At 49.4% G+C, this 21,168-nt stretch overlaps 8 protein-coding genes and 1 long non-coding RNA gene across 20 annotated transcripts; 4 read left to right on the plus strand and 5 right to left on the minus strand.

Moving 5' to 3' along the window:
- The first annotated feature begins 225 nt into the window (after window positions 1-225).
- Window positions 226-1,257, plus strand: LOC136187096 (NADH-ubiquinone oxidoreductase subunit 8-like). Its single transcript, XM_065974613.1, has 6 exons — window positions 226-261; window positions 319-375; window positions 424-519; window positions 578-750; window positions 802-930; window positions 1,034-1,257. Exons 1-6 carry the CDS (start codon window positions 240-242, stop codon window positions 1,163-1,165), a joined length of 609 nt encoding a protein of 202 aa, XP_065830685.1. The 5' UTR covers window positions 226-239; the 3' UTR covers window positions 1,166-1,257.
- On the minus strand, window positions 1,219-4,198 carry LOC136187088 (patched domain-containing protein 3-like). The gene is made up of 2 exons (XM_065974604.1): window positions 3,224-4,198; window positions 1,219-3,128 (listed from the first exon to the last, which is right to left on the minus strand). The coding sequence occupies exons 1-2, from the start codon at window positions 4,185-4,187 to the stop codon at window positions 1,420-1,422; spliced, it is 2,673 nt and encodes an 890-aa protein (XP_065830676.1). The 5' UTR covers window positions 4,188-4,198; the 3' UTR covers window positions 1,219-1,419.
- Window positions 3,839-7,687, plus strand: LOC136187089 (X-ray radiation resistance-associated protein 1-like). The gene is made up of 20 exons (XM_065974605.1): window positions 3,839-4,191; window positions 4,242-4,291; window positions 4,391-4,475; window positions 4,539-4,625; window positions 4,676-4,857; window positions 4,914-4,985; window positions 5,042-5,114; window positions 5,173-5,270; window positions 5,325-5,412; window positions 5,461-5,509; window positions 5,559-5,660; window positions 5,716-5,920; window positions 5,977-6,125; window positions 6,193-6,247; window positions 6,305-6,466; window positions 6,519-6,693; window positions 6,743-6,843; window positions 6,901-7,024; window positions 7,074-7,138; window positions 7,196-7,687. The coding sequence occupies exons 3-20, from the start codon at window positions 4,394-4,396 to the stop codon at window positions 7,325-7,327; spliced, it is 2,001 nt and encodes a 666-aa protein (XP_065830677.1). The 5' UTR covers window positions 3,839-4,191; window positions 4,242-4,291; window positions 4,391-4,393; the 3' UTR covers window positions 7,328-7,687.
- A 169-nt stretch (window positions 7,688-7,856) lies between these two features.
- Window positions 7,857-11,038, minus strand: LOC136187084 (patched domain-containing protein 3-like). Its single transcript, XM_065974599.1, has 2 exons — window positions 9,930-11,038; window positions 7,857-9,871 (listed from the first exon to the last, which is right to left on the minus strand). Exons 1-2 carry the CDS (start codon window positions 10,966-10,968, stop codon window positions 8,025-8,027), a joined length of 2,886 nt encoding a protein of 961 aa, XP_065830671.1. The 5' UTR covers window positions 10,969-11,038; the 3' UTR covers window positions 7,857-8,024.
- On the plus strand, window positions 10,987-13,764 carry LOC136187095 (3-hydroxyacyl-CoA dehydrogenase type-2-like). 5 transcript variants are annotated; one of them, XR_010669841.1, is made up of 6 exons: window positions 10,987-11,246; window positions 11,301-11,715; window positions 11,776-12,079; window positions 12,359-12,436; window positions 12,493-12,704; window positions 12,774-13,764. XR_010669841.1 is itself a non-coding variant. In XM_065974612.1 (3 exons), exons 1-3 carry the CDS (start codon window positions 11,076-11,078, stop codon window positions 11,964-11,966), a joined length of 777 nt encoding a protein of 258 aa, XP_065830684.1. In that variant the 5' UTR covers window positions 10,987-11,075; the 3' UTR covers window positions 11,967-13,764. The 5 variants fall into 5 exon arrangements, 1 of the variants encoding a protein (XP_065830684.1); XR_010669838.1 differs by having other exon boundaries at window positions 11,776-12,436; XR_010669840.1 differs by having other exon boundaries at window positions 12,359-12,704.
- Window positions 13,693-17,336, minus strand: LOC136187097 (uncharacterized). Of its 7 annotated transcripts, none has more exons than XR_010669847.1 (6): window positions 16,985-17,336; window positions 15,597-15,659; window positions 14,582-15,549; window positions 14,146-14,518; window positions 14,024-14,093; window positions 13,693-13,966 (listed from the first exon to the last, which is right to left on the minus strand). It is a non-coding gene; the product is annotated as an uncharacterized lncRNA (long non-coding RNA). The 7 variants fall into 7 exon arrangements; XR_010669844.1 differs by having other exon boundaries at window positions 14,146-14,307; window positions 14,365-15,549; XR_010669848.1 differs by having other exon boundaries at window positions 13,695-13,966; window positions 14,146-14,536; window positions 14,740-15,549.
- Window positions 15,181-17,180, plus strand: LOC136187091 (uncharacterized). Of its 2 annotated transcripts, XM_065974609.1 has the most exons (7): window positions 15,181-15,401; window positions 15,458-15,770; window positions 15,828-15,963; window positions 16,010-16,065; window positions 16,123-16,230; window positions 16,299-16,636; window positions 16,687-17,180. In XM_065974609.1, the coding sequence occupies exons 1-7, from the start codon at window positions 15,264-15,266 to the stop codon at window positions 17,125-17,127; spliced, it is 1,530 nt and encodes a 509-aa protein (XP_065830681.1). In that variant the 5' UTR covers window positions 15,181-15,263; the 3' UTR covers window positions 17,128-17,180. The 2 variants fall into 2 exon arrangements, with proteins under 2 accessions (XP_065830681.1, XP_065830680.1); XM_065974608.1 differs by having other exon boundaries at window positions 16,010-16,230.
- Window positions 17,337-17,361: 25 nt separating the features above from the next.
- Window positions 17,362-19,647, minus strand: LOC136187100 (CUE domain-containing protein 1-like). The gene is made up of 9 exons (XM_065974623.1): window positions 19,147-19,647; window positions 18,534-18,733; window positions 18,434-18,475; window positions 17,966-18,373; window positions 17,834-17,900; window positions 17,699-17,778; window positions 17,580-17,638; window positions 17,436-17,522; window positions 17,362-17,378 (listed from the first exon to the last, which is right to left on the minus strand). Exons 1-8 carry the CDS (start codon window positions 19,581-19,583, stop codon window positions 17,436-17,438), a joined length of 1,380 nt encoding a protein of 459 aa, XP_065830695.1. The 5' UTR covers window positions 19,584-19,647; the 3' UTR covers window positions 17,362-17,378.
- Window positions 19,648-19,731: 84 nt separating this feature from the next.
- On the minus strand, window positions 19,732-21,166 carry LOC136187330 (uncharacterized). The gene is made up of 3 exons (XM_065974909.1): window positions 20,932-21,166; window positions 19,994-20,884; window positions 19,732-19,913 (listed from the first exon to the last, which is right to left on the minus strand). The coding sequence occupies exons 1-3, from the start codon at window positions 21,164-21,166 to the stop codon at window positions 19,732-19,734; spliced, it is 1,308 nt and encodes a 435-aa protein (XP_065830981.1).
- Window positions 21,167-21,168: the final 2 nt, after the last annotated feature.

Here is a 21,168-nt window from a genome sequence, read left to right on the forward strand (position 1 = left end):
CACCCGCACTTTATTGACACAGATTTCTTCGCCCTTTCTAAATCCAAAGACACTGGATGCGCCTACTATGCGTATCCATCAGCTAGCTAGGTATACCATTTGGATTTCAAAAAGGCGAAGCGGAAGTCTTACCAGGGATACTTACAAATACAGTGTAGGACAAATTTAATCACCATAGATACAGATGTAATGGTGTCACATGTTAGTCCAGGCACGCGTGCGTAAATCAGCGAGTCGTCATGGCTCTTCGTGCGGCGACTCGTAAGAACGCCGGACTCTCTCTTCTCGCTGCGCTTTGTACGTACGTTTTTTATATAGGTGGAATATGGGCAAGAAGTCGCTCTTTCGGCGCAGCCAGGCCACTTGGAACGTACAGTGAGTTGTTCTCGTCTCTCTCTCCTTCTTTGACCCCAACCTCTTCAGAATTTGTTACGAAAGACGTCGAAGACACTCCATCGGACGTCAAATCGGTCGTCGACCGCAACGCAACGACTCTATTTCTCACTGAACTGTTCCGAGGCAAGGAGACTAGCTGTGGAGGTGTTATGGGACCTCTCTTTCACCAAAACGTTCGCAGGTCTCGGAATGACGCTCAGCTATTTCTTTCGGGAACCGGTCACATTGAACTATCCGTACGAAAAGGGGCCTCTCAGTCCCCGATTTCGCGGCGAACACGCACTACGCCGTTATCCGTCGGGCGAAGAGCGATGCATTGCTTGTAAACTGTGCGAAGCGATATGTCCAGCTCAGGTAACAGATGCTCACAGAAGGAAAGGGAAGAATTGTATTTTTTTGCTGAAGGCGATCACTATTGAAGCCGAGTCGCGAGAGGACGGGAGTCGTCGGACGACTCGTTACGATATCGATATGACCAAGTGTATTTACTGCGGATTTTGCCAGGAAGCGTGTCCAGTGGATGCTATAGTCGAGGTAAGTAAAAGACATCTCACAGTAATTACAGTAGACAGGCGGGCCTATCGTTTCTACGGAATAATTAAAATGCTTGAAAGTGACTAATTGATACAACCACTAGGGACCTAATTTTGAGTTCTCCACTGAAACGCACGAAGAACTGCTGTACAATAAGGAAAAATTGCTGAACAACGGGGACAAATGGGAAGCGGAGCTGGCAGCCAACATTCAAGCCGACTATCTCTACAGGTAAACAAAAGAACTTGATGATATTATGCACGTGGTTGCTGTTCTGGTCCATGGTGATTATGTATCATTCAAACTTAAATTCACATGTGACTCTGATTACGCAGTATCCTAATTCAGTTGCAACAGAAACAAAAAGTAAGTGGATAAAAATATTGTCCGAAATTCTATACAACAAAGCCTTATTGATAAAAGTTCTCTCTTTCTACAGAAAATTGTGTGTCGCGTGCATGTGTAGTGAGGATATATACCAGATTGACACTAAACCGAAGTCTCCGTGTGGATCAAATTTACTCTAATCGATTTATTGGCTTTCTCTTTTGACAGTTTTACGTCGCTTTGTGCGGTGAGCGGATCTTCTTTATATAAGCTGTCGCTCATCTGGCTGGTCTTCTCGGCATCTGATCGCCTCCTTTTGTTCTTCGGCCCAACGAGAGAAAGCAGAACGGGCAGGATGACGACACCGTGAAGAAAGCCCAATCCAATGACGAGAAACAGCGTCTTGAAGAACGTTCGAAAGACGTAGGAGGCGGAGAAAGCGAGCGGAAAGACGCCCAAGATTGTCGACGCCGCTCCCTGAACGTTAGGCCAACCAAGCTCCTTCAGAGCCCAAATCATCTTCCCGTTTCGCGTCTCCTCGTCGGAGACCATGAACGCGTAGGTTATATGAGCCGAGAAGTCGACCGAGAAGCCAATACAGAGAATGATATTGATCATAGAGATAGAGTCTAGATTGACGTTCCAGTACGTCATCAGGCCAACGACTCCAACGTCGATTGAGACGATGCTCAATATAATGACGACGGCGCCAAGAGGATGGGGTATCATCAGTAGTGCCACTATCATCATCACGGCAAGAGCAATTCCGATATTCTGCAGTGTATTTGGTCGAACGGCTGGGTATTGATCGTAATAGACGAATTCCGGCGTATAGACGAACGCTTTCACAGGCCAATTGGCGACGACGTGCCGTAAGGTCTCCATCATGCCCTGCTTTCGTTTGGCCGTTGACATGTCAAGTGTTTGCACGATGAATCTAGAGGCTTCGATTGAATTATCTAAACCGAATTTCAAGTCTAGATTGTAAGTTCTGAATCGGCGATTGGTGAGGAAGTGCTTTCGTAGAATTCCAACGAATCGTCTTTGGGAAAGATTGGTTGGGTTGTGGCCTTTCTGCCGAAGAAAATTCAGGTAATCGATGAGCCAAAATTCAGTTAGATTGCGCCCAACGTAACTCGTATCTTCCATCTGTTTTACCATAGACATCACTCGACTTTGGACCTTGGCGTCCCAATAATCAAGGCGCTCATCAATCAGGACATTGACTCGGGGACCGTAATCAACAAAGTACTTCACCTCCTTGTCATAATACTCAGCAGCATAGGAATCATCTTTGACGAGGTCATGAAGATCCAAGCCCTCGTTCACTTGAGCAACTCCCCACGCGGAAACGCCAATGTAGGCGGCAAACGCGAGCAACACGACGACTTTCACCGGCGGCAATGCCAACTTGGACCCAAAGACGGCAAAGAACTTCTCCATGGGATGCGTGTATCGCTCCTTGACGACAATCTCCCCATTGTGTTTCACGCCACCACTGCAGAAGAGTCTATAAGCCGTTCCTTTTTCCTCCTTCAAGGCGACCTTTCTCGGCAATACGGTTCGGAATGTGACCGCATGCCGATTGGCTTCCTCTCGTCTCCCATCGAGCGCCAAGCAGCCAGCAAAGAACGTGATCTGATACACGTAGTCGAACAAGACCGCTACGCCCGTGTAGAGACAAAAACCCTGAACGGACGGGAATACGGTTATCATGCCGATGAGAAAGGCGAGCAAGTCGGTGAGCGAAGTGATGGTCACTGAAACGGCTGCATCCTTCATCGTCTCTCCGACTCGCGTCTCCACGCTATCCTCAACGCGAGTCCGTCTCCAAGCACCGACCATAATAAACATGTCGTCGACGCCGATACCTTATAAAAGAAAATGAATATGAGAGGAGTCAGGAAGTACGTAGATAATTCTATATATCTTGCCGCAAACAAGATGGTATGGTATGCTAACTAACCTAGGAGCAACATAGGCATCGTGCCGATGACAATTGACATATCGACTCCAATTGCAGTGAGCAAACCGACGGCGGAGATGATGCCAAGAAATGTCGAAGTGACGCCGAGCAGGCCGAGAATCGGCTTGCTTCTCACCCAGTCGGTCGAAGCGACCGTGAGCACGGCGAAGGCGATCATCGCCGCGATTGCGATGACGAACATGGGCACGATGCTGATGCCGTTCGACATGAACTCCTCCTCGAGCGAATGACTCGTGAAGCCGACGACTCGCACGTGCGGCGAATCGAATCGATTCGTCGCGTCGAGAAATGCTTTCTCCCACGCTTGCGCGGAAGCGTTCGAGAGGAAGTAGCGAATTCGGACGGCGGCGAACGCACGCACGAGTCCGTTCGGTTCGAACTCGACGCCCCCGATCGACGCGCCGATAAAAATTCCCTCTTTGGTGACCGGAAAAGCCAACGGATGTAGCCCAGGGCGATGGTGGGCGAGCCACGGATCGATCACGCACTGCGAACCGTTCATCATTTTAGCGCATACGACGTCGTAAGACGCTCCGGTTTCGTTTGCCGTGTACTCTCGCACGAATCGATCGAAACGACGTATCTCGTTCAATCGTCGCCTATCAGACATCATCGTCGTGTCGGGGGCGGCGGTGAAAATCGCTTCCGCGCTGGCGACGGCGTGGGCTTGACGCGTAGGCGAAAAGTCGTTTGCGGAATCGAGCGGGAAGAGTCGACCCAGTTCGGCGCGTTCTGTTTTTCCGCGACCGTTGGTCGGAGTGAAGAGAATTTCCATGTTTGTTTGGAAGTGAAGTCTCACGAGACCGATGGCAAGGAGGAGCGTGACGACGATCGGAACGGCGACGAACAGGCGCGGTCTTCGTGCGACCTGACGTCCGTAGCGTTCGAAAAGACGACGCAATCGGCTGTTGCAGCAGTCGAGATCTGTACACGAACGTCGCATCGCGGTGAATGAGTACGAGAATGCAAAGAAGGTCTATTTTATTTGGTATTGTAGGAGTCAGAACACTCTAAGAATGCGGATGCGGGCATGGCTGTACTTTTATGGTAAGCTATTACGCTCGGAAGCTTTCGTAGAAGTTCCGGTTTGGCTAGAATCGCTTCATTTGCGAGCGTCATCTGTTCTCGCTTCCTCGCATTTTTCAGTGAATGCCGCGACGGCGCTCGCAACTTCCTGTTTCGTCCCGACCACTGGCGACCACCAACCGAGCGAGCTCCTTGCAAAAGACGAGTGAGAAACATAACAGTCCTTCTCCACTTCCTTGTCTTGAGCATGCGCGCACGGGTCGCCTAGAAACGACGATGTTCAACGAATTCGGCCAGCCGTACGTATCGTCCGCTTTTCCCGGTCGCAAGCTCACGCACACACTTTCTGGATCAGGTAAGGATCCTAGAAACAAACAAAGAAACCCAATGAGGGGTTCCCTATAGGGGGAGAATGGCTTCAAGTTTATCGCGAAGAACAGATACGTCGCTTCGAAGCAATAGTTTGCGCCGACCCATTGCCGTCGTCGGTCTCAACGGGCCGTTATCGTCGGGCTCGCCGTGCCGGCAGTACACCGGAATTGTCGACGTCGCCGGCCCCGCGATCGATTCTCGACGGATTCTTTCTCGTGAGAAGTAGCAAAGGCGCCAAAACGAGCAAAGCGAATCCTTTTTCTGCCTGCAGCTGCGAAAGTGCGCCGTCGAAGATCCGTCCGATTTGTGCTCATGCAATATATCGGCCTGTGGATTATGCGATGTGAGTGGAAAGGAAAGTATAGGAGAACGAAGGAGAACGCATCTCTTTCTTTTTAGGTTAATGTAGCTGATTTGAAGCTATTTGATAATGTTGCCCGCGTCAATGCCGCAGATAATCGACTTCCGTTAGGTATAAATAGGCTGTCGCTCTCCTTCATGTCTAAATCCATGCCATTTATTTTCCGCAGGAAGCTTAGCTGCTTTTCCTTCTCTTCGGGAATTAGATCTGCCAATGAATGACGTACGAGATGTAGAACTAGCACTGACTAGCTTTCCTCACTTGGAAGTAAAGACCAAAATACAGTTGTGGCATTCGTATGATCAAGTCCTATCTGTGCAGGTTCTTGATCTCTCATACAATCAACTATCGAGTACGGCTCTTGTGAAGCTTGGGGCTTTGCCTCGGCTTAGGGAATTAAATTTATCAGGTTTGCACTCGTTTTTTGCGGAAAAGCAATTGATTTATACATGTGTAGGAAATGAACTTAGTTCTCTTCCTGCTGAAATGTCAAGAATGGGACAAGAGTATGAATATGACGCTTGGCTTGTCTCTTGACGTCATTTGCCCTTCTAGATCTGGTCACGTCGTACCCTATCCTCGTTTGGAGAAACTCATTCTCAGCAACAACAAGCTGTTAGATATGAAGACGTTCGCCGTTTTGGCCGGATTGCAAAAGTTTGACAAAGAGTCCTACAGCGAAGAGACGTGAAGAATTTTATTTTTCTTTTAGGCTGGAAGAACTGGAACTGGATGGAAATAAAATTGTTACAGTTCCTCTTCTAAAGCTTTTAAATCGTTCCACTGTGCAACAGCTGCCGGAAGAAAAGTTTGAACCCGGAAGCGAAGATCAATGTCAACAGAGGAACGCTTCCGCTGCCGCCGGGCTGACGCTTCCCTTCCCGTCTCTGAAACGCCTCAATTTAGCCAAAAATAAAGTAGCAAAGCCATTGCAGTAGTTTATACGTCATGTAAGTTTCCGATCTTTCCTCAGATTGCTGATGCCAGTGATTTGCTGCCTGTCGTGGGTTGGCCTGTTCTCGAAGTTCTCGTCATTCACGGCAATCCTCTAACAGGCAAAACCAGAGGCATGCCAACATTACTGAAGGATGCTTTGGTCGAAAGAGGTATTGACGTTATAAGGCAAGGACGAATTAATTAAATTAAAAGATAAAATTGTATTATTTATTACCGTTGTGCGTGTTGTTAGGACTGAACCAAGAGAAGCGCACCGACCCTCGGCCAACTCAGGCAAACTGTTCAAAGTAAGTTGTCATGTTCAGGGCGTTTATCCCTACAGAATAGTCAACTCTTTTTTTAAGGTGAAGGATAGGCCACTTCCAATCATACCAAAGCTCCCTCTTGCTTTGCCGTCTTCGCCACAGTCGCGGTTAGAGGAAAGAAGTTCGGTGACTCCACTACCTCCTCTTCCTCCTATCCACCACGTGCCGGAAGAGAGCGGTCCGGGCGTTTTCTTGACTCAGGTAAATTTGCCGAGTGCGGGGATTTGCTGTTTGACAATGCCAGAACAACTAGCTTGATGAAAAGAGTCGCGAAGGAAGTGTAGAAAGATCAGAGGCCGAGGCACCTCGTGATTTTCGCAACCGCGATGCAGAAAAGCCGCCGGTGAAGAAGACTCCAGACGTGGCTTCTAAAGATTATCAGATCTTTTATGATGCTAAAGATGATCCGTCCGTTTTTCTTCCTTCTGGTATCAAATGGCAAGATGCACGTGCATCTAGTAACCTATTTTTTGCCAGATGTTCGGTCCACAGCTCAATCTCTGCGACGACTTCTTAATCAGTCACTTACAGTACACCCAACCAGCCGATTATTGGACAGGAAAGCATATTCACCTAAGGTAATTTCTCTATGGGAGATGGCATAGTGGCATCAGATTCCTGTCGTCGTTATTTAGCAACAAGCCACCTCCGAGAAGTTAGCGGTCAAGGCGCCTAGCCTAGGAGAAACAAAAGCGGCTGAATTGAATTCCCTATTAACTGAAATGAAGGCGAATCTTAGCACGGTCGAAGAAAGTCTCGGTAAGAGCTAGTCAACTTGTAGTCGCCTTCAACTAATGCCCTTCTCCAGATTCTGCTCTTGCGGGCATCAGCGGACCGTCATTGAAAAAAGAAGCAACGAAGCTCCTTTCTCAGGTTAGCACGACTTTCTCTTCGCTCGGGCGCGCCCGTCACACTTCGTATCTTTTCAAGATGCAAGCGAAATTCGATGACGTAAGACAGGAGTCCCTTCGAACGTCCTTAGACAATTACAAGGCTAACGCTAAGGCGTCAGCGAGTCAGGTAAGAGGTCATAGCAGAACACCTACGAGTTCGAATACGTAGAACTGTAAAGAAATTGTAAAGTCATGGGAGATAACTAACAGACAAAGAAAGTAATTTCGGTTCAAAGACACAAAGATCCATTTGTTTGATCTAAAAGGAGAAAAACAAACTCATATACCGACGAGAATTATTTACGAGCGATCTTACTTTCTAAAGCGCCGTTTCAATCGAGAAAACAGTATTTTTAGTTTGATACTTTGAGTTGCTCTTGCTCTTCGAGCTGTACTCACTCGTCTTTGGGTCACCTCCGCTCGGTGCTGGCCCGACGAGCGACAAAACGACGGGCAGCACGAGAAAACCGTGGAGGAGACCCAAGAAAATGACGAGAAACATCATTTTAACAAAAGTTTGATAAATGTAGGAAGTAGGAAGTAACAGGGGTAGGACGCCGACAATCGTAGACAAGGCACCCTGTACAACGGGATACCCTATGTCGAGTAGCGCTTCTCGCATGCACTCGTCGTGCGTCCGCGCTCGACGAGACGAACGCGTACGTGACGTGAGCCGAATAGTCGACGGCGAATCCGATGCACATGATAATATTCATCATCGATATAACATCGAGACTGACGTCCCACAAACTCGTGAGACCAATCACTTCTAACGATCTCTTCTATCTATGATGAGACAGACAATGTCACTCATTAGCGGCGTACGTGTGTTGCTATAAAAGAGTTGACTAAAAATGCGACACTAACTACAAACTGGTTTCATAAGAAACCGGCGGAATTTTGAACACCATAGCGTCACGGTCTTTCTTTCGAGCATCATGGACCTCGTCCGGGTGCGACTTGGGACCGACGACGGACAGAAGAACGGGAAGAAAAACGAGACCGTGCAGAGCAGCTGCTACAATGACGAGCAGAAGCGTCGTACATATCGTACGATAAATATAGGACGGTGCCGTGGTGAGGACAGAAACGGATAGAATGCTTGTGCAGGCTCCCTGCATGACTGGCCATCCTATGTTGACGATGGCGTTCTCCATGCGATCGTTCTTCGACTTGCCGGGCGACACCATAAAGGCGTAGGTGACGTGAGCGCAATAATCGACGGCAATCCCTATGCAGATGACAATACTCGACATGGAGACGATATTGAGTGTTATTCCGGTGAAAACCATGAGCCCAATCGCGACGACGTCGATGGAGACGATATTGAGAACGATTAGGAGCGCTGCCGCCGGGTGAGGAATCATCAGGAGCGAGATGAGCGTCATAGCGCCGACGGCAATGCCGATGTTTTGCAGCGTCGTTGGGAGCGCGCTTAAGTAGGAGTCAAAGTAGGGAAAGAGCAGGTGGTAGGCTGTAAAATTGCTCCCGTCTGCAAGGCGGCGAAACGTCGTCATCATATTCTTTTCTCTTTCTAGAGTGGTTATGTCGTTGGTTGGGACGAAAAATCGAGACGCTTCGATCCATTGCCCGTCGTCGCTGACGACGAAATCGAGAGCTAGTTCTCCTACGAGACGGCTGAGAGCAAGAAGATCTCTCAGCTCGTTCGGGTCATTGATGATGCGCTGAAACGTCTGGTCGATGATTGCCTGGTTGAACGAGCTGCCGCAATCTGCTTGGAAGTCCTCGTAGAGATTGATTAGAGTGAAAATCGTTATCTGCTCAAAGTCAACGTTCTGGCCCGTTTCCATCCGAGCCAAACACGTCAGATTGAGAAACGTCGGCAGATATTCCATGAACGTCGTCTGATTGACCTGATCCACGTCAAGAAGGAAACGAAGAAACAACCGATAATAATCCAACCAAAGAAGAGGCATCGGTCCGAAAGTAACGAAGTCGTTGTCGACGAATTCATCGAGTAGGTCGTTCAGCTGCCCTTGAACCGACGGTTCCCAATAAGCCAATCGACGCTTCGTGTAAACTTGAACAATTGGGCCTGCATGGGAGAAATGTTCGAGTTGCTCGGTGAAGTACTCCGACTCTGTCGTGTCGTCCATCAGCAGCTGGCTAATGTCCGTGCCCTCGCGCAGTTGCGTGCATCCGTACAGGGTAGCGGCAATAAGAGCGCAGTACACAACTCCCAATATAGCCTTCACAATGGGCTTCTTCAGCAACGGCGTGTAATACTTCTTCAGAACGTGCACGGGAAATATTTCCTCGTCTTTGGCTCTGGTCGACTCAGAGTAGCCTCTCTGCGGCCGTTTGGTCGTGCAGCACAGAGAATAAGCCTGACTCGGCGTTTGATCCGACGACGACGACGACGACGACGACGACTTGCTCGGAAGACGACGCAGCGTCAACCAGTGCCGATTTGCGTGCTCTCGTCGACCGTCGAGAACGATCCCGCCGGCGCAGAACGTGACCTGCGTGAAATAGACGAACAGAACGCTTACGGACGCGTAGACGGCGAATGCAAGCGCTCCACGAAACGGCGTCAAGGCGCTGATGCCGAAAGCGAGGATGTCGGTCAGCGTCGTGATGGTGATCGAGACGGCCGCTTCGCTCATTGCCTCGCCCATTCGCTCTTCGACGGATCGCTTTCGGGATAAGCGAAACGCTTGAGCCATGATAAACATGTTGTCGACGCCAATACCTAGTACATTGAATAGTAAATTAACATCAAGATGAGATAATCGGAATATACACTTTACCCAGAATCAAAAATGGAACGGCGAAGACCATTATTGTCAATTCAAAGTTCACTGCCGCCAGGAAACCGAACGCGGCGACGAGAGACAGACCGACGGCGGTGAGCCCCATTGTGCTGACCCAAACTTTTGTTAGCACGGGATCGAATGCAAAGAGGGAGAGAGTCGTGAAAGCGGCGACGATAACGGTGGCAACGGGAAAGTAGAAACTCAGTTGTTTCACGTTCTCGTCCGTGCCCTCGTTCACCGACTGCGACGTCGCCCAGTAGAGAGTCAAAACATCGGATTTTGCATTGAAGTCTTTGAGGATTTTCTCCATTAGGTCTTCCCATCGATGACCGGCCGGAGTCGTCTGCACGAAGTATCGTATCAAGAACGATTTGACCGAGTGGAGAACGACTGTTCGATTGCGAGGCGAGTGCGTCGTGACGGTGTACTCGATGCCTCCGAGCGAATAGGCGAGAGTGAGACCGTCGGTCGTCGTTGGAAACGAGAAGTTGAGCGCGAGGAATTGATCGCGACGTTGTCGTATCATTATCAAGAGAGGATCCTCGTAGCACTTTCTCTGCAGACGACTGCACACGTCGTCGTATGTGTAAGTGGAAGAATTGTTGATAGGTTCGTTGTCCTTTGATTCCAAGCGACCTTTTCGAATTGTCTCGTCGAGACGAAGAATTTCGTCTAGTGTCGCGTTGGTCAGCACCGACGTCGATGGATCTCTCGGCTCGATTATGACATTGACAAATGCGCTCGGAGGAACGATCCTCGAAGGCGCGAAAGCCGTGCTTTCGATTATAGGAAACAGACGTTCCAATTCATTACGTTCTTGAAGGGATCGACTGTTTCTCGGAGCCGACAGGTACTCGATGTCGATGGAAGTTCGCTCGAGGCCATTTCGTAGCAAACCCAAGCCGAGTAGAGCACAGATGAGAAGGCACGTGATGATGAAAAGCCACGGTCGTCTTCCTACGAGTCGGCCGTATTGATAAAAGAGTCGTCTGAATGATGCGTTGATGCAGCCCAAATCCAGTCTACTGGACATTGCTTGACTGAAGTTGCGAGACTGAAGTGACACCTCCTCTTGCTCCCCCCACTCGTGTGTCAGCGCCGAAGACTAGACCTAGCGCACTATCCGTCGCATTTTTCGTGATGTCCAGACCTGTGATAGCTCTCGTTACGGGAGCCGCTTCAGGCCTAGGCCTAGCTGCAGCGAGACGAATAGTCCTTAACGGCGGAAAAGTAATCGTCGCCGACATCCAAGACGGCAGCCACGTCGTCGAAAGGCTAGGAGAATCGAACTGCGGCTTCGTGCGCACAGACGTGAGGAAAAACCAAGCGCGCCACATCGCACCGACAAAAACAATCCATTCACAGGTGACGTCAGAAAACGACGTGAAAAACGCACTCCAAACGGCCGAGCACAAGTTCGGCGCTCCCATCTCGACCGCCGTCAACTGCGCCGGCATCGGAATCGCCGTGAAGACGTTCAACGAAAAGAAGGGCGTCCCTCACTCACTCGAGGAGTTCTCCCGCGTGCTTCACGTCAACGCGGCGGGCACGTTCAACGTCATTCGGCTCGCCGCGGCGGCGATGATCGCCGGTTCGTCGCCCGACGACGACGAGGACGGGCAGAGGGGCGTCATAATCAACACGGCGAGCGTCGCCGCGTTCGACGGCCAACGCGGACAGGCGGCGTATTCGGCGTCGAAGGGCGCTATTGTCGGAATGACGCTTCCTATTGCGAGAGATCTCGCCGGTTTTGGAATACGCGTCTGCACGATTGCTCCAGGTGCAAAAAAAAAGAGAAATGAATGGATCTAATATATTGACTACTAATGGTGATTATTAGGTCTCTTCAGGACTCCTCTGTTGGAGAGCTTGCCCGAGAAGGTGCAGACGACTCTCGCTGCATCTGTGCCTTTTCCGCGACGTCTCGGCCTTCCGGACGAGTATGCTGCACTCGTGGAGACCATTATTAGCAACAAGATGCTGAATGGCGAGGTGATTCGATTGGATGGGGCAATTCGAATGCAGCCGTGAGAGGATTGCTCCGACATCTTTTGTTTGCTTCTTGCAGCCTCTCACTAATTTGCTAGTAATCAATTTCCCTACATCTATCTGTCAATGTCTGGAAGATGTCAGCAGGTCAATCGGTAAGCAGTATACAGTAAAGTGATATTGATTATATGCATCTACGGCACAGCAAATAGTAAGTTCCCACAATAGCAGGAGCTGTCCATCTTCCCAGAAGATAATCTTTTTACTTTTCGCGTTCTGTTTTGATCTGTTCTCGCTCTGAAGATGACAGACTAAAAAAGTCTCTCTTCTTTCGAGCGACAAATTCTCGAATCTAGACATAGACGTGTATCTGCGCAGTGCACCTAGTCCAGTGTAATCTTACGCCCGTAAAGACGTGCCTCTTTTCTCCGTAGTCTTGCCAGAATATCAGATACACGGTGACAACTGGAGGTGAAGTAGACCGTGGCATTAGTGCGCACATGGACGCGTAGGTACATACTTAGGCTTGCACCGAAGGTGAATATTCCAAACATTCGCTGTCGTTTAGGAAACACAAGTGGCTCGAAGAGGTTCTTCTTCTCGAAGGGGTTATCTTCCATGCTCTTCAGTCAGTACGGGGCCCTTCAGCACACCCGGATTGGAGTGTTCTACAGGAAGCGTCGCAACTCCAGCGAAGAAGCGCTTTCTTGAAGCAAGCGCGAAGGAAGGAAACAATCTAACGAAAGAGAGAACAACAGAAAATCGCGAACAGCGTCAAAGGTGTGCCAGACTAAGGGGTCCGGGTCCCCGCCGTTTCGGCTAAGCTCGCGTGCTCTTGAATTACTGTAGTTCGGACGTTGGACACGATCATATTGGAGCTGCGGCTGCGGGAAAACGCTCAAGATGGATATATCGTGCAGAGGGGCCTCTTTTCCTCGGCACGTGCATGGTCCCTGGAACTCCCTTCTCTCTGTTCGCGATCTCGCGGGCTTTGGACCTAGTTTGAACGTTGCACATCAGAGCTGCGGAGATCTATCGCGAAGAGGGGCCTCTTTCCTCGCCGGTTCGAAACTGCCGAAGACTAATAATCAAATCTAAGGATCTCGTTGGGCCAATTTCTGTCTTTTCCAAGGTACTCCATTTGATTCTTCCCCGCATCAGCTGTTTTGCCGTGTAGTTTCTCTCCCAATCCGACGAGGCAGACGCAGCCATCCCTCTGGGCCGAGAGCGAAAAGAGGCCGCACCTCTGCCGGGGCGATAGAGCGGCCCTACTCTTGGTGGTATGAGTGATAACTACCATCCCCCACTTGGGCAAGACGCTGTGGGCAAAATCGCGGTCCTCCCGGGTCTTGGGTTAATGACTCCCCCCCGTGCCCCGGTGGCGAGGGTACCCCCTTTGGGCCTTAAAGGGGTATACTGAAGGCCTTAACCTGCGGGATGAATGGGTGATCCCACCTCCTTGGGAGCTGGAGGTTAACTCGTCTAATGTGCTCTCCTCCTTGCGGCTTGGGTGAAAGTCGGCCCTGGATGACATGGGAGTATGTCACACCCCTTGGACCTGGGGGGAAGTTAGGTCCCTGCTCACTCTCCTCAATGGGAGTGAGTTGAGAAGAGGACAAGGAGCGCCTAAGAAGACGACGTGGACACAATGGATTGCCACCTCTCCTCATTGGGGGGAGGTGGGTGAAGCTCGTCTCTCCCACATCTGGGAGAGACGAGCAGCCGGGAGTGGAGAGCTATGCTCCACTCCCGCATGAATGAAAAGGACGGGGGACGTTTTGTCGATTTTTTGTACATCCGGGACTTTTATTGAATAAATTTGTTCGTGGCTTCGCCTAAATTTGCTACAGTCCTATCTACTGCGCGGGACTCTTCTCTCCTCTAGCGTGCTCGAGTCGGAGTAGCGCCGCGCATGCATAGGCTCCGCGCGTGATTGTAATATGCGCCTACTATGACTAACTACCCCTACGACTAACTAAAAATCCCCGTGCAGTCATTTCATTTTCTCTTCGTCAAGGATGCCTTTCATGATGCACAACCCCCTAAATTTAATGAAAACACTCAGATTACAAATAACTCTTTGTACTTATCTTATGTACCTCCTTCCATTTCCTTTTGCACCCAAACAAATCCCAAGACGGTCCTTTTCACTTTTGAACAACTCAAAATCTATTCAGAAAGCGCGTACAGACGTAGAACTTCAAATTGGGCTATGGCTTACCAAAAAACGCTGCTATCTTGTTCGTCTCCATTTGATCGTAAACTTTCGCACCAAGGCCTTTGAAATGTCTCCATTACGATCGATGAGGTTGGGAGCCCACCGTCATCTCTGACTAGAGGTCGAATGTTTGCCGTCGACTGGAGCATAGAAGTAGGACAACTACTACATATAGTTGTCACTTTCCCCGCCACATCGAAGAGACAGTGGGCAAACGAATACCCCTAGCGATGTCTTGATTCCGTTCATTTTGGCGTCGGTTTCCCCGCAAGAGGCCCACTTCCACGATTACCTTGCTATAGAGCGTCTTGACGTCTTCGAATCGGTTTGATGCTTCTTCAAATCCCTTTTCGTGCAAAATAGTAGCAAACTACGGCTAGAATTTGAGCGAATCCTCGATGAGGAAGCGAATCATCCAGTTCTTGAAAAATAAAAATACCTAGAGAGCTATTTGGTCTATTCCTAAGAGGCGAAGCAACGCCAAGAAGCCGATCGAAGCTCGGGCGTTCGAGTTCGACGCTTTTCGGGGGGTGAACGATCGAAACAACGAAAGGGAACCTCGGTTCGTTTTTCGGTCTCTAGTTTGGTTTCGCTTACTTGCTGCTGTTCGGCTTTGCGTCGTCGCGTTTCGTCGGCGACGCAAGGCGCGTCGAAGAAGAGCGAGTTTTTCGTCGTGACACGTGTACTTTTATCATCTGCGCGCATGTCCGCGCGAAAACTCGATTGATAACGAAGAGATGTGCAGCCTTACGTCCAGATCGGCGCTCTATTTTATCTAGGGTTCGGCTTACTGGGTTTGGGGACCTCATGCAGCTGGCAGGAAGCAAATGAAATCTTCATCCGCCTCTAAAATCCTCGAGAATTCATCGAAAAATAGACACGTGCAATCACCCGTGCTGTGGAGTGTGCTATGGTTAATATATGTACGCACGTTGTCACGTGACGTGAATCGGCACCGGGGATATAACCCGTCGAGTTTCACTTTCAGATTCAGCTTCAAGCTTATAGTACTGTCATTACCGTGGGGAGACCAGTTGGACGTTTGACCTTTCTATCTTCCTCGGTCTATATAAACTGATTTGACGCCTGCAAACGCTTGCTCATTGTCATTGCTTCACACAATGCCATTTCTCAGGCGGATAATAGCAGGAGAAAAGAAAGCAACAACAATTTTAACAATTTGTCTGGGCCTGGTTTTAGCAGTCACAACGGTGCCTCTCATTGTGGAGATGTGTTTCAAAGTGCCAAATGCAAAGAGGGTGCTACGTACCGTACGATTCCTTAGTTGCATATATGCCTAACAGACTGCCTTTAGAATGAGTCGGACAATGGGTCAAATTTTCGGGAAATCCGAAATAACAGCGCCTCGCGTTGTGCAGAGTCGCAGAGAAAGACAGTGAGCCTCGCCTGTCAAAAAGAGCTCAAAAACGAAAGTGAAAACGAAACTACCGGACTTTGCCTCCGCGCAGTTTGCTGTCTTCCTGAATGCTATCCACCGTCGGAGGGTGTGTCGCAAACTAAAAGAAAGGAAAGCAATCACGGGAGTGGAAGCCAATTCGTTTATTCGATACTGAAAGAGAAGGTGAAAGGAAAATGCTTTCGAGTGTCATGCAACGAGACTCGCAAAGGTACGATTCCCTAAAGCGACATGTAAGACAGACATCGAGTGCACTTTCTAAATTAAGACTGCAGCTGCTATGCATCGGCTTGGGAGCACTCTACGTCCGGTGCACTTCTAACAGCCTGTATCTGGTTTTCAACCGCTTTCATTCCTATCAGCACACTCGTTATTCTCTTTACGTGGCAAGGAACTGTCAAACTGTAAGCAGTTCACTTTTTCGTATCAAATCGTGGATTAAGTGTGTAGGCACAATTACCCGCCAAATGGATTTCAAATGATGACCTTAGGATATTTATTGATGGGTAATTTACAGTGCTCTGAGTGCATGCACACCACACAAACGTATGTTGATTGTGCAGGTGTTGTAGTGATACTCCCACAAATGATTGGCCGAGCAAAATTTTTTTGCAGCTACGAAAACGCGAAACTAGCAGATGAACACCCCACACTGGCATGCACGATATCAGGTTAGGCTAAAATCGTGCGTGCCCCGTTTCTAATTATTAACCAACTAACTAACTAAATAACGATGCAGGAGCCATCAATCATTTTAGCGAAGTGTTTTTTACAACGTGGTGGCTCTGTTCAATATGTGAAGTCTACTCGACAGTTTCGTCGTTTACTCGCCACAGTTTCCGAACGCCGCGGAAATCGACCATCGTTTTCTTCGCCCGGTTCCTGCTGTCACTAGCAATAGGGAGCTCCCCGGTGGCGGCAACTTTCGCCGGAGGAAGTTACATCGGAACAACGTCAAATATCATATGCCGTCAGAATGGGTCAGGAAATTTTTTTAGAACGACCGTAATACCGATAACCGCGCTAACGTACGGTGGTATTGCGATCACAGTGGGAATCATATACAAGCTAAGAAACGTGCAGTGACTGGGAATGGCGCGTGCAAGTACTAAAAGTTGTTTTTTTAGTGCGATACGCTCAAGAGCTACGTGGCAAATGAAGAAGACGGATCGAGGACGTTGATACAGGCTTACGACGCCCTGCAGCATCGATTCGTCTTCCACATATTCGTCGTTCCTCTGATTACAAGCACGATTACGTCGACATTCAGCATCATGATTACGATGCATAAAAGGGAACCGTCTTGCTACAGTGCTAACTCGACTAATTCTAATCAGAGATTCACCCTCTCACTAGCCGCATTCGATTTGTTTCTGTTTGATCTGTTGGGACTGGCTCTAGCCCTACACTGTCTCGCGTCCTCACCTTCTAGAAAATATTGGTCTTCAGTCCGACGCAGACTTTGGAGGAAACTGCTCTTCCGTCCCAAACAGCCAACCGGATATTCAAGACAGACAGTCGAGGCTACAACTTACGGAACAATCGATAAGACGAAAATTTGCATGTAGACCTAGATAAACTGTAGTTGATCTAATAAAGAATAAGAATCTTTTACCCCTTCCCCATGGATACAAGTCGTCGCGTTTGATAAAGAAAATGCAATTTTCGAGAGCAGACATGCGCACGGTCAAGTAGAAAAAGCCCGCCCGTTGAACGTTTACAGAGCACGAAAAATCTCGTGAAAAGAAAAGAAAGAATAAGGCTACAATAAGGCTACAATATCTGTCCCCCCCTCCCCCCCCCCCCCCCCCCCAACAATCTAAAAGCGTTGAAAGATCATTAATTAAAATTTTCTCATTTTAAATACTAGACCCACCTAGCAGTCATTTTCATTCGATTCCTGATAGAAGTCTTCACTGTAAAATTCGACGGGATCTTCGGGAGACGTTTCTCTGTAATAGTCCTTTGAAAGCAAAAAAAGAGGAGTGAACGTGTGACACTAGGTAACTTTGAAACTCACCTGCGAATACGTTGGATCTTCGCCGTATTCAACGTCTTCAGGAGAAACTTCCCGAGAGCCTGAAACGCGCATCCCATGAGCGAAAGTTGATCAACGACCACTCTCCCTCTCTCTCAAACCTGGTTCTTCTGATGGACTCAAGTCTGCCGCTTCCGAGTTCAAAAGATTCACAGTCGACGCCGCGTCAAAAGCTCCAAGCCTGCAAATTGCAGGTACCGTATAGCGAACTCCGTTTACCGACCCCTCTCACTCACGTTGCAGTTTGCTTCTTTTTCTTCCTCACAAACAGCTGCGCCAGCTGATTCAACTTCTTCCGCGTACCTTCGCAACAGACGCACAGATTAAATAATAAGAACATTTTCACGTGCTACGAGCCCCCTGCGTACTTTTACTCATGTGCTTCAGCTTTTCGTTAAACGTCAACTCCTCGTGAGGCTTGCCTCCAGGACGATCCACAGCCCTCGCTTCGCCGTCTTCCGCCTCCTCTGCCTCGAATCCAAGCCCGTGCAACGTCGTCACTTGTTCGGCGGCCGCTGGCGGCGGTGACGACTGCGACGGCGGCGGCGAAGAAGAATCTCTCAAGGACGCCGTCCTTCTTCGCTCCTCCCTTTCCTCTTCATCTTCGCGATACCGCTCTCGACCTGTTGAAGGATTCGAGCCTCGACCGACATTTCGGGTCATTGACACCAGCGATCCTCCTCCTGCTCCCGCAGCTACATTCGGATTCAAGGTCGCCTGACGACGATTGTAGTTCTGATGCATTGCATGCGGACGAGTGGCAGTCGGATGTCGATCTAGAACCAAAAAAAACATAGAAAAGTCTCTCTCTTTCTCTACTTAGTTAGTATACAGACTTTTTGGTGGATAAACCAGGAGCATGTGATTTCGCGATTGATCTAAGAAGAAGACGACTATTCAAATCATCCCAATACAATAACCAATGCGTTGCCGTGCCTCGTTCCAACGATTCGATAAATTCTCGATTGCGTCGCAGCTCCTTCATGAACTCCTCGTTCTGAAGAAAGAGAGCGACGCGTTCGTCTTCGAGTATTTGCATTCGCTTCTCGGGACTCAGATCGGTCGGCGGCAGAAGCGACGCCGCCGGACCGCGCCCACTATCGGCCAAGAGTCGATTGAGCGAAGTCGGTCGATACCTAAAGAGAAAAAGACGTCGAGAGGACGATAACCACGAACGTTTTATTAGTAAAGTATTGGATAGAAACAAAAGGAGGAAAGGAAAACTCGACTGCTGAACGAAGGGGTCCGAACCCCCCTCCGGCGCGATTATACAAGGAGCAAGGCACAGTTTAGACTACACGTACAGCCTAGGCCGGCTTCCTCGCGTACTGCTTCTCGCTGCATGCGACCTTCTTATAACGATAAAAACGAGAGGGACACGTCGCGTTGACTGGGAGATCGGTCGGATGTGAACATCGTTCTCGATCTGGATTACGGAGAATGCGGAACCGGTCTAGACTAAATCCAATCTTAGATGCGTGATCTCCTCCCTCGCTCCCTCCCTCGCTCCCTCCCTCTCTCCCTCTATAAGAAACGCAACCAGCCGTACCTTCTCGGTTTAGGCAAACGAATGCGAAGAAAGTCGTCCGGGAGCGGGCCGACTAACGGCGGATTGAATCCTGACGCCGACATTCGTTGATAATAGATGCCGTCCGACGACGCGAGCGGTCTTGCGACGACGCGGCGACGCGCTGAACGAGAGGCCGAGGCCGGGGCCGCGACGGATGTTTTGTTGCCGGCAGTCGTTGACATCGTCGTCGTCGTCGATTCCTCGGTGCCCATCGCTACGAGCTGATCGATCGTCGCGTCGACGGAGCCTTTGTTGGCGCGTAGCACCGTTTCGATGACGTCGTTTTCGATCGACGGGAACATCGACTTGAAGTCGCGCATCGCTTCGTGAAAGTTGAGTTTCGGCTGACGCGAACTGGACGAGGACGACGCGGCGGCGGCACCGGCGGCGTATTGGGTGGCAGTCGTCGACGCCATGGAGCGCGAAAGGAAGAACAGACGACGAGAAGGGACGCGTTGAAAAGGTGTTGCTGCGGTTAATCCGGGGATTCGACTATTATTGTAAATACTTCACGCACCGAAAAAAAGAACTATTGCTGAAAAAGTGTGTTAAACATGCTCACTTTCAGTAGTGCGGCGTCCACTCCTCCCCGCGACTAAAATCTTCCTCAAACAAAGAGCTAAATATTTTGACAATGTCATTGTCAGCCATAGCAATCACAAAATTTCTGTTTGCTTCCACCCAACCGTGCGAGGTGTAAGGCGGAAAAGAAGACGCATCTGGATAATCAGTAGGCGACCAATTACCTAAAGTAGAGATATCGGTTAGGTATCATCTCTAATAAGAGATAGGCAGAGTCTCTGGTGAATAGCGTCATTTCTTTTACCTGTACTCAGATGAACTTCCTTTGAATCAATGATCCATATCTTCTGATGCGAATAGTCATAATAGCTCGGCGTCAGTTGAATTTTCAGTCCGTACTTGTGCAACTTTTCATAGCACACCTGCGCTGCTTTCCAATCATCCTCACTAAAAATCCTCCGAGACACCAGCAACGTCACATCGACACCAGATCCATTCAGTCTCATCAACCCATCGCACAGCGAGTCATCAGTGACCTGATAGATCATCAGTTGAAACGACGTCCGAGCAGTACCAAGTGACTGATTCAACTCGGCCAAGGCAAAATCTGGACTCGTATACAAGTCAATAACAGAAACAGATTCAACGCTCTTTAGGCCCGTCACATAGGCATTATCAATGTGCCTCGGCGGAGGTATGTCAACAGGCAACGTGGCACTATTCGTTATATAGGACATCTGAGATGACGTGTATTTGTTTGTGGGGGCGTAGTCGGTTGCTTGCGCCCAATCGGCGTCGAATACTTCGAGAACGAAATCGGCAACGGCATCGCAACCGGCGTCGATGATGACTCCCGCTTCGCGATTGTAGAGAAACGACGTCTTGCTGAAGTTGACCGATGATATCGACGTTTTCGTGCCGCGATCGACGACGATTACTTTGGAGTGCATGAAAGTGACCGTCGTGAAGTACTTGATTTCGATTCCGTTGAGGTAGAGCCAGTCGAGCGGCGCGATTTCGTTCGCGCACGTCGGCGTGCCGTAGTCGTTCGTCAGAATGCGAATGGTCACGTTGCGGGCGTGCTTTGCATTGAGGAGCGCCGGAAAAACGGGAAACGCTTCGGCGCGCGCGTCGCTGAGCGAGCAGCCCACGCAGCTCGTATCGTACTGGGTGCAACCACTCCAGCTCGAAAATCCTATAAATAAATCAGTGACAGTCATTTTCGATGCAATACTAACTTACCCGGCGCGTAAAGATCTATGGACGTGCTCGCTGCGTTGATGAGATCGACGTAGACTTCGATCGAATGGTCAGGCGAAAAGAACGGAGTCGCTGTGACTTTGTTTGTGCACGAGACCGGCTTGTGAGTTGACGTATACGTCTTCGTCTGATGATCGTAACTCGGATCTTCACTGCTAGCTGCAGTCGGACTCCTGCAAAGGCCGGCGACGAGCAACAACGACAAAGCGAGAATCATCC

Source organism: Oscarella lobularis, chromosome 5, assembly GCF_947507565.1.
Source record: "Oscarella lobularis chromosome 5, ooOscLobu1.1, whole genome shotgun sequence".
Lineage (NCBI taxonomy): Eukaryota > Metazoa > Porifera > Homoscleromorpha > Homosclerophorida > Oscarellidae > Oscarella > Oscarella lobularis.

Excerpts from the sequence above, each read along its gene's own strand:
- LOC136187096 (XM_065974613.1), top strand. The coding sequence starts at position 240 with ATGGCTCTTCGTGCGGCGACTC. Across the intron at positions 520-577 it reads TCTCACTGAACTGTTCCGAG|GTCTCGGAATGACGCTCAGC; the intron begins GCAAGGAGACTA and ends AAACGTTCGCAG. Across the intron at positions 931-1,033 it reads CAGTGGATGCTATAGTCGAG|GGACCTAATTTTGAGTTCTC; the intron begins GTAAGTAAAAGA and ends TACAACCACTAG.
- LOC136187088 (XM_065974604.1), bottom strand. The coding sequence starts at position 4,187 with ATGCGACGTTCGTGTACAGATCTCGACTGCTGCAACAGCCGATTGCGT. Across the intron at positions 3,129-3,223 it reads GATGCCTATGTTGCTCCTAG|GTATCGGCGTCGACGACATG; the intron begins GTTAGTTAGCAT and ends TTCTTTTATAAG.
- LOC136187089 (XM_065974605.1), top strand. The coding sequence starts at position 4,394 with ATGCCGCGACGGCGCTCGCAACTTCCTGTTTCGTCCCGACCACTGGCG. Across the intron at positions 5,661-5,715 it reads GTTTTGGCCGGATTGCAAAA|GCTGGAAGAACTGGAACTGG; the intron begins GTTTGACAAAGA and ends TTTTTCTTTTAG. Across the intron at positions 7,139-7,195 it reads CAACGAAGCTCCTTTCTCAG|ATGCAAGCGAAATTCGATGA; the intron begins GTTAGCACGACT and ends TATCTTTTCAAG.
- LOC136187084 (XM_065974599.1), bottom strand. The coding sequence starts at position 10,968 with ATGTCCAGTAGACTGGATTTGGGCTGCATCAACGCATCATTCAGACGA. Across the intron at positions 9,872-9,929 it reads CGTTCCATTTTTGATTCTGG|GTATTGGCGTCGACAACATG; the intron begins GTAAAGTGTATA and ends TCAATGTACTAG.
- LOC136187095 (XM_065974612.1), top strand. The coding sequence starts at position 11,076 with ATGTCCAGACCTGTGATAGCTCTCGTTACGGGAGCCGCTTCAGGCCTA. Across the intron at positions 11,247-11,300 it reads GCGGCTTCGTGCGCACAGAC|GTGACGTCAGAAAACGACGT; the intron begins GTGAGGAAAAAC and ends ATCCATTCACAG. Across the intron at positions 11,716-11,775 it reads CGTCTGCACGATTGCTCCAG|GTCTCTTCAGGACTCCTCTG; the intron begins GTGCAAAAAAAA and ends GGTGATTATTAG.
- LOC136187091 (XM_065974608.1), top strand. The coding sequence starts at position 15,264 with ATGCCATTTCTCAGGCGGATAATAGCAGGAGAAAAGAAAGCAACAACA. Across the intron at positions 15,402-15,457 it reads AAGTGCCAAATGCAAAGAGG|AATGAGTCGGACAATGGGTC; the intron begins GTGCTACGTACC and ends GACTGCCTTTAG. Across the intron at positions 16,637-16,686 it reads TCATATACAAGCTAAGAAAC|TGCGATACGCTCAAGAGCTA; the intron begins GTGCAGTGACTG and ends TTGTTTTTTTAG.
- LOC136187100 (XM_065974623.1), bottom strand. The coding sequence starts at position 19,583 with ATGGCGTCGACGACTGCCACCCAATACGCCGCCGGTGCCGCCGCCGCG. Across the intron at positions 18,476-18,533 it reads TATCGAATCGTTGGAACGAG|ATCAATCGCGAAATCACATG; the intron begins GCACGGCAACGC and ends TCTTCTTCTTAG. Across the intron at positions 17,639-17,698 it reads GAGTCCATCAGAAGAACCAG|GCTCTCGGGAAGTTTCTCCT; the intron begins GTTTGAGAGAGA and ends TGCGCGTTTCAG.
- LOC136187330 (XM_065974909.1), bottom strand. The coding sequence starts at position 21,166 with ATGATTCTCGCTTTGTCGTTGTTGCTCGTCGCCGGCCTTTGCAGGAGT. Across the intron at positions 20,885-20,931 it reads CATAGATCTTTACGCGCCGG|GATTTTCGAGCTGGAGTGGT; the intron begins GTAAGTTAGTAT and ends ATTTATTTATAG. Across the intron at positions 19,914-19,993 it reads GGAAGTTCATCTGAGTACAG|GTAATTGGTCGCCTACTGAT; the intron begins GTAAAAGAAATG and ends TCTCTACTTTAG.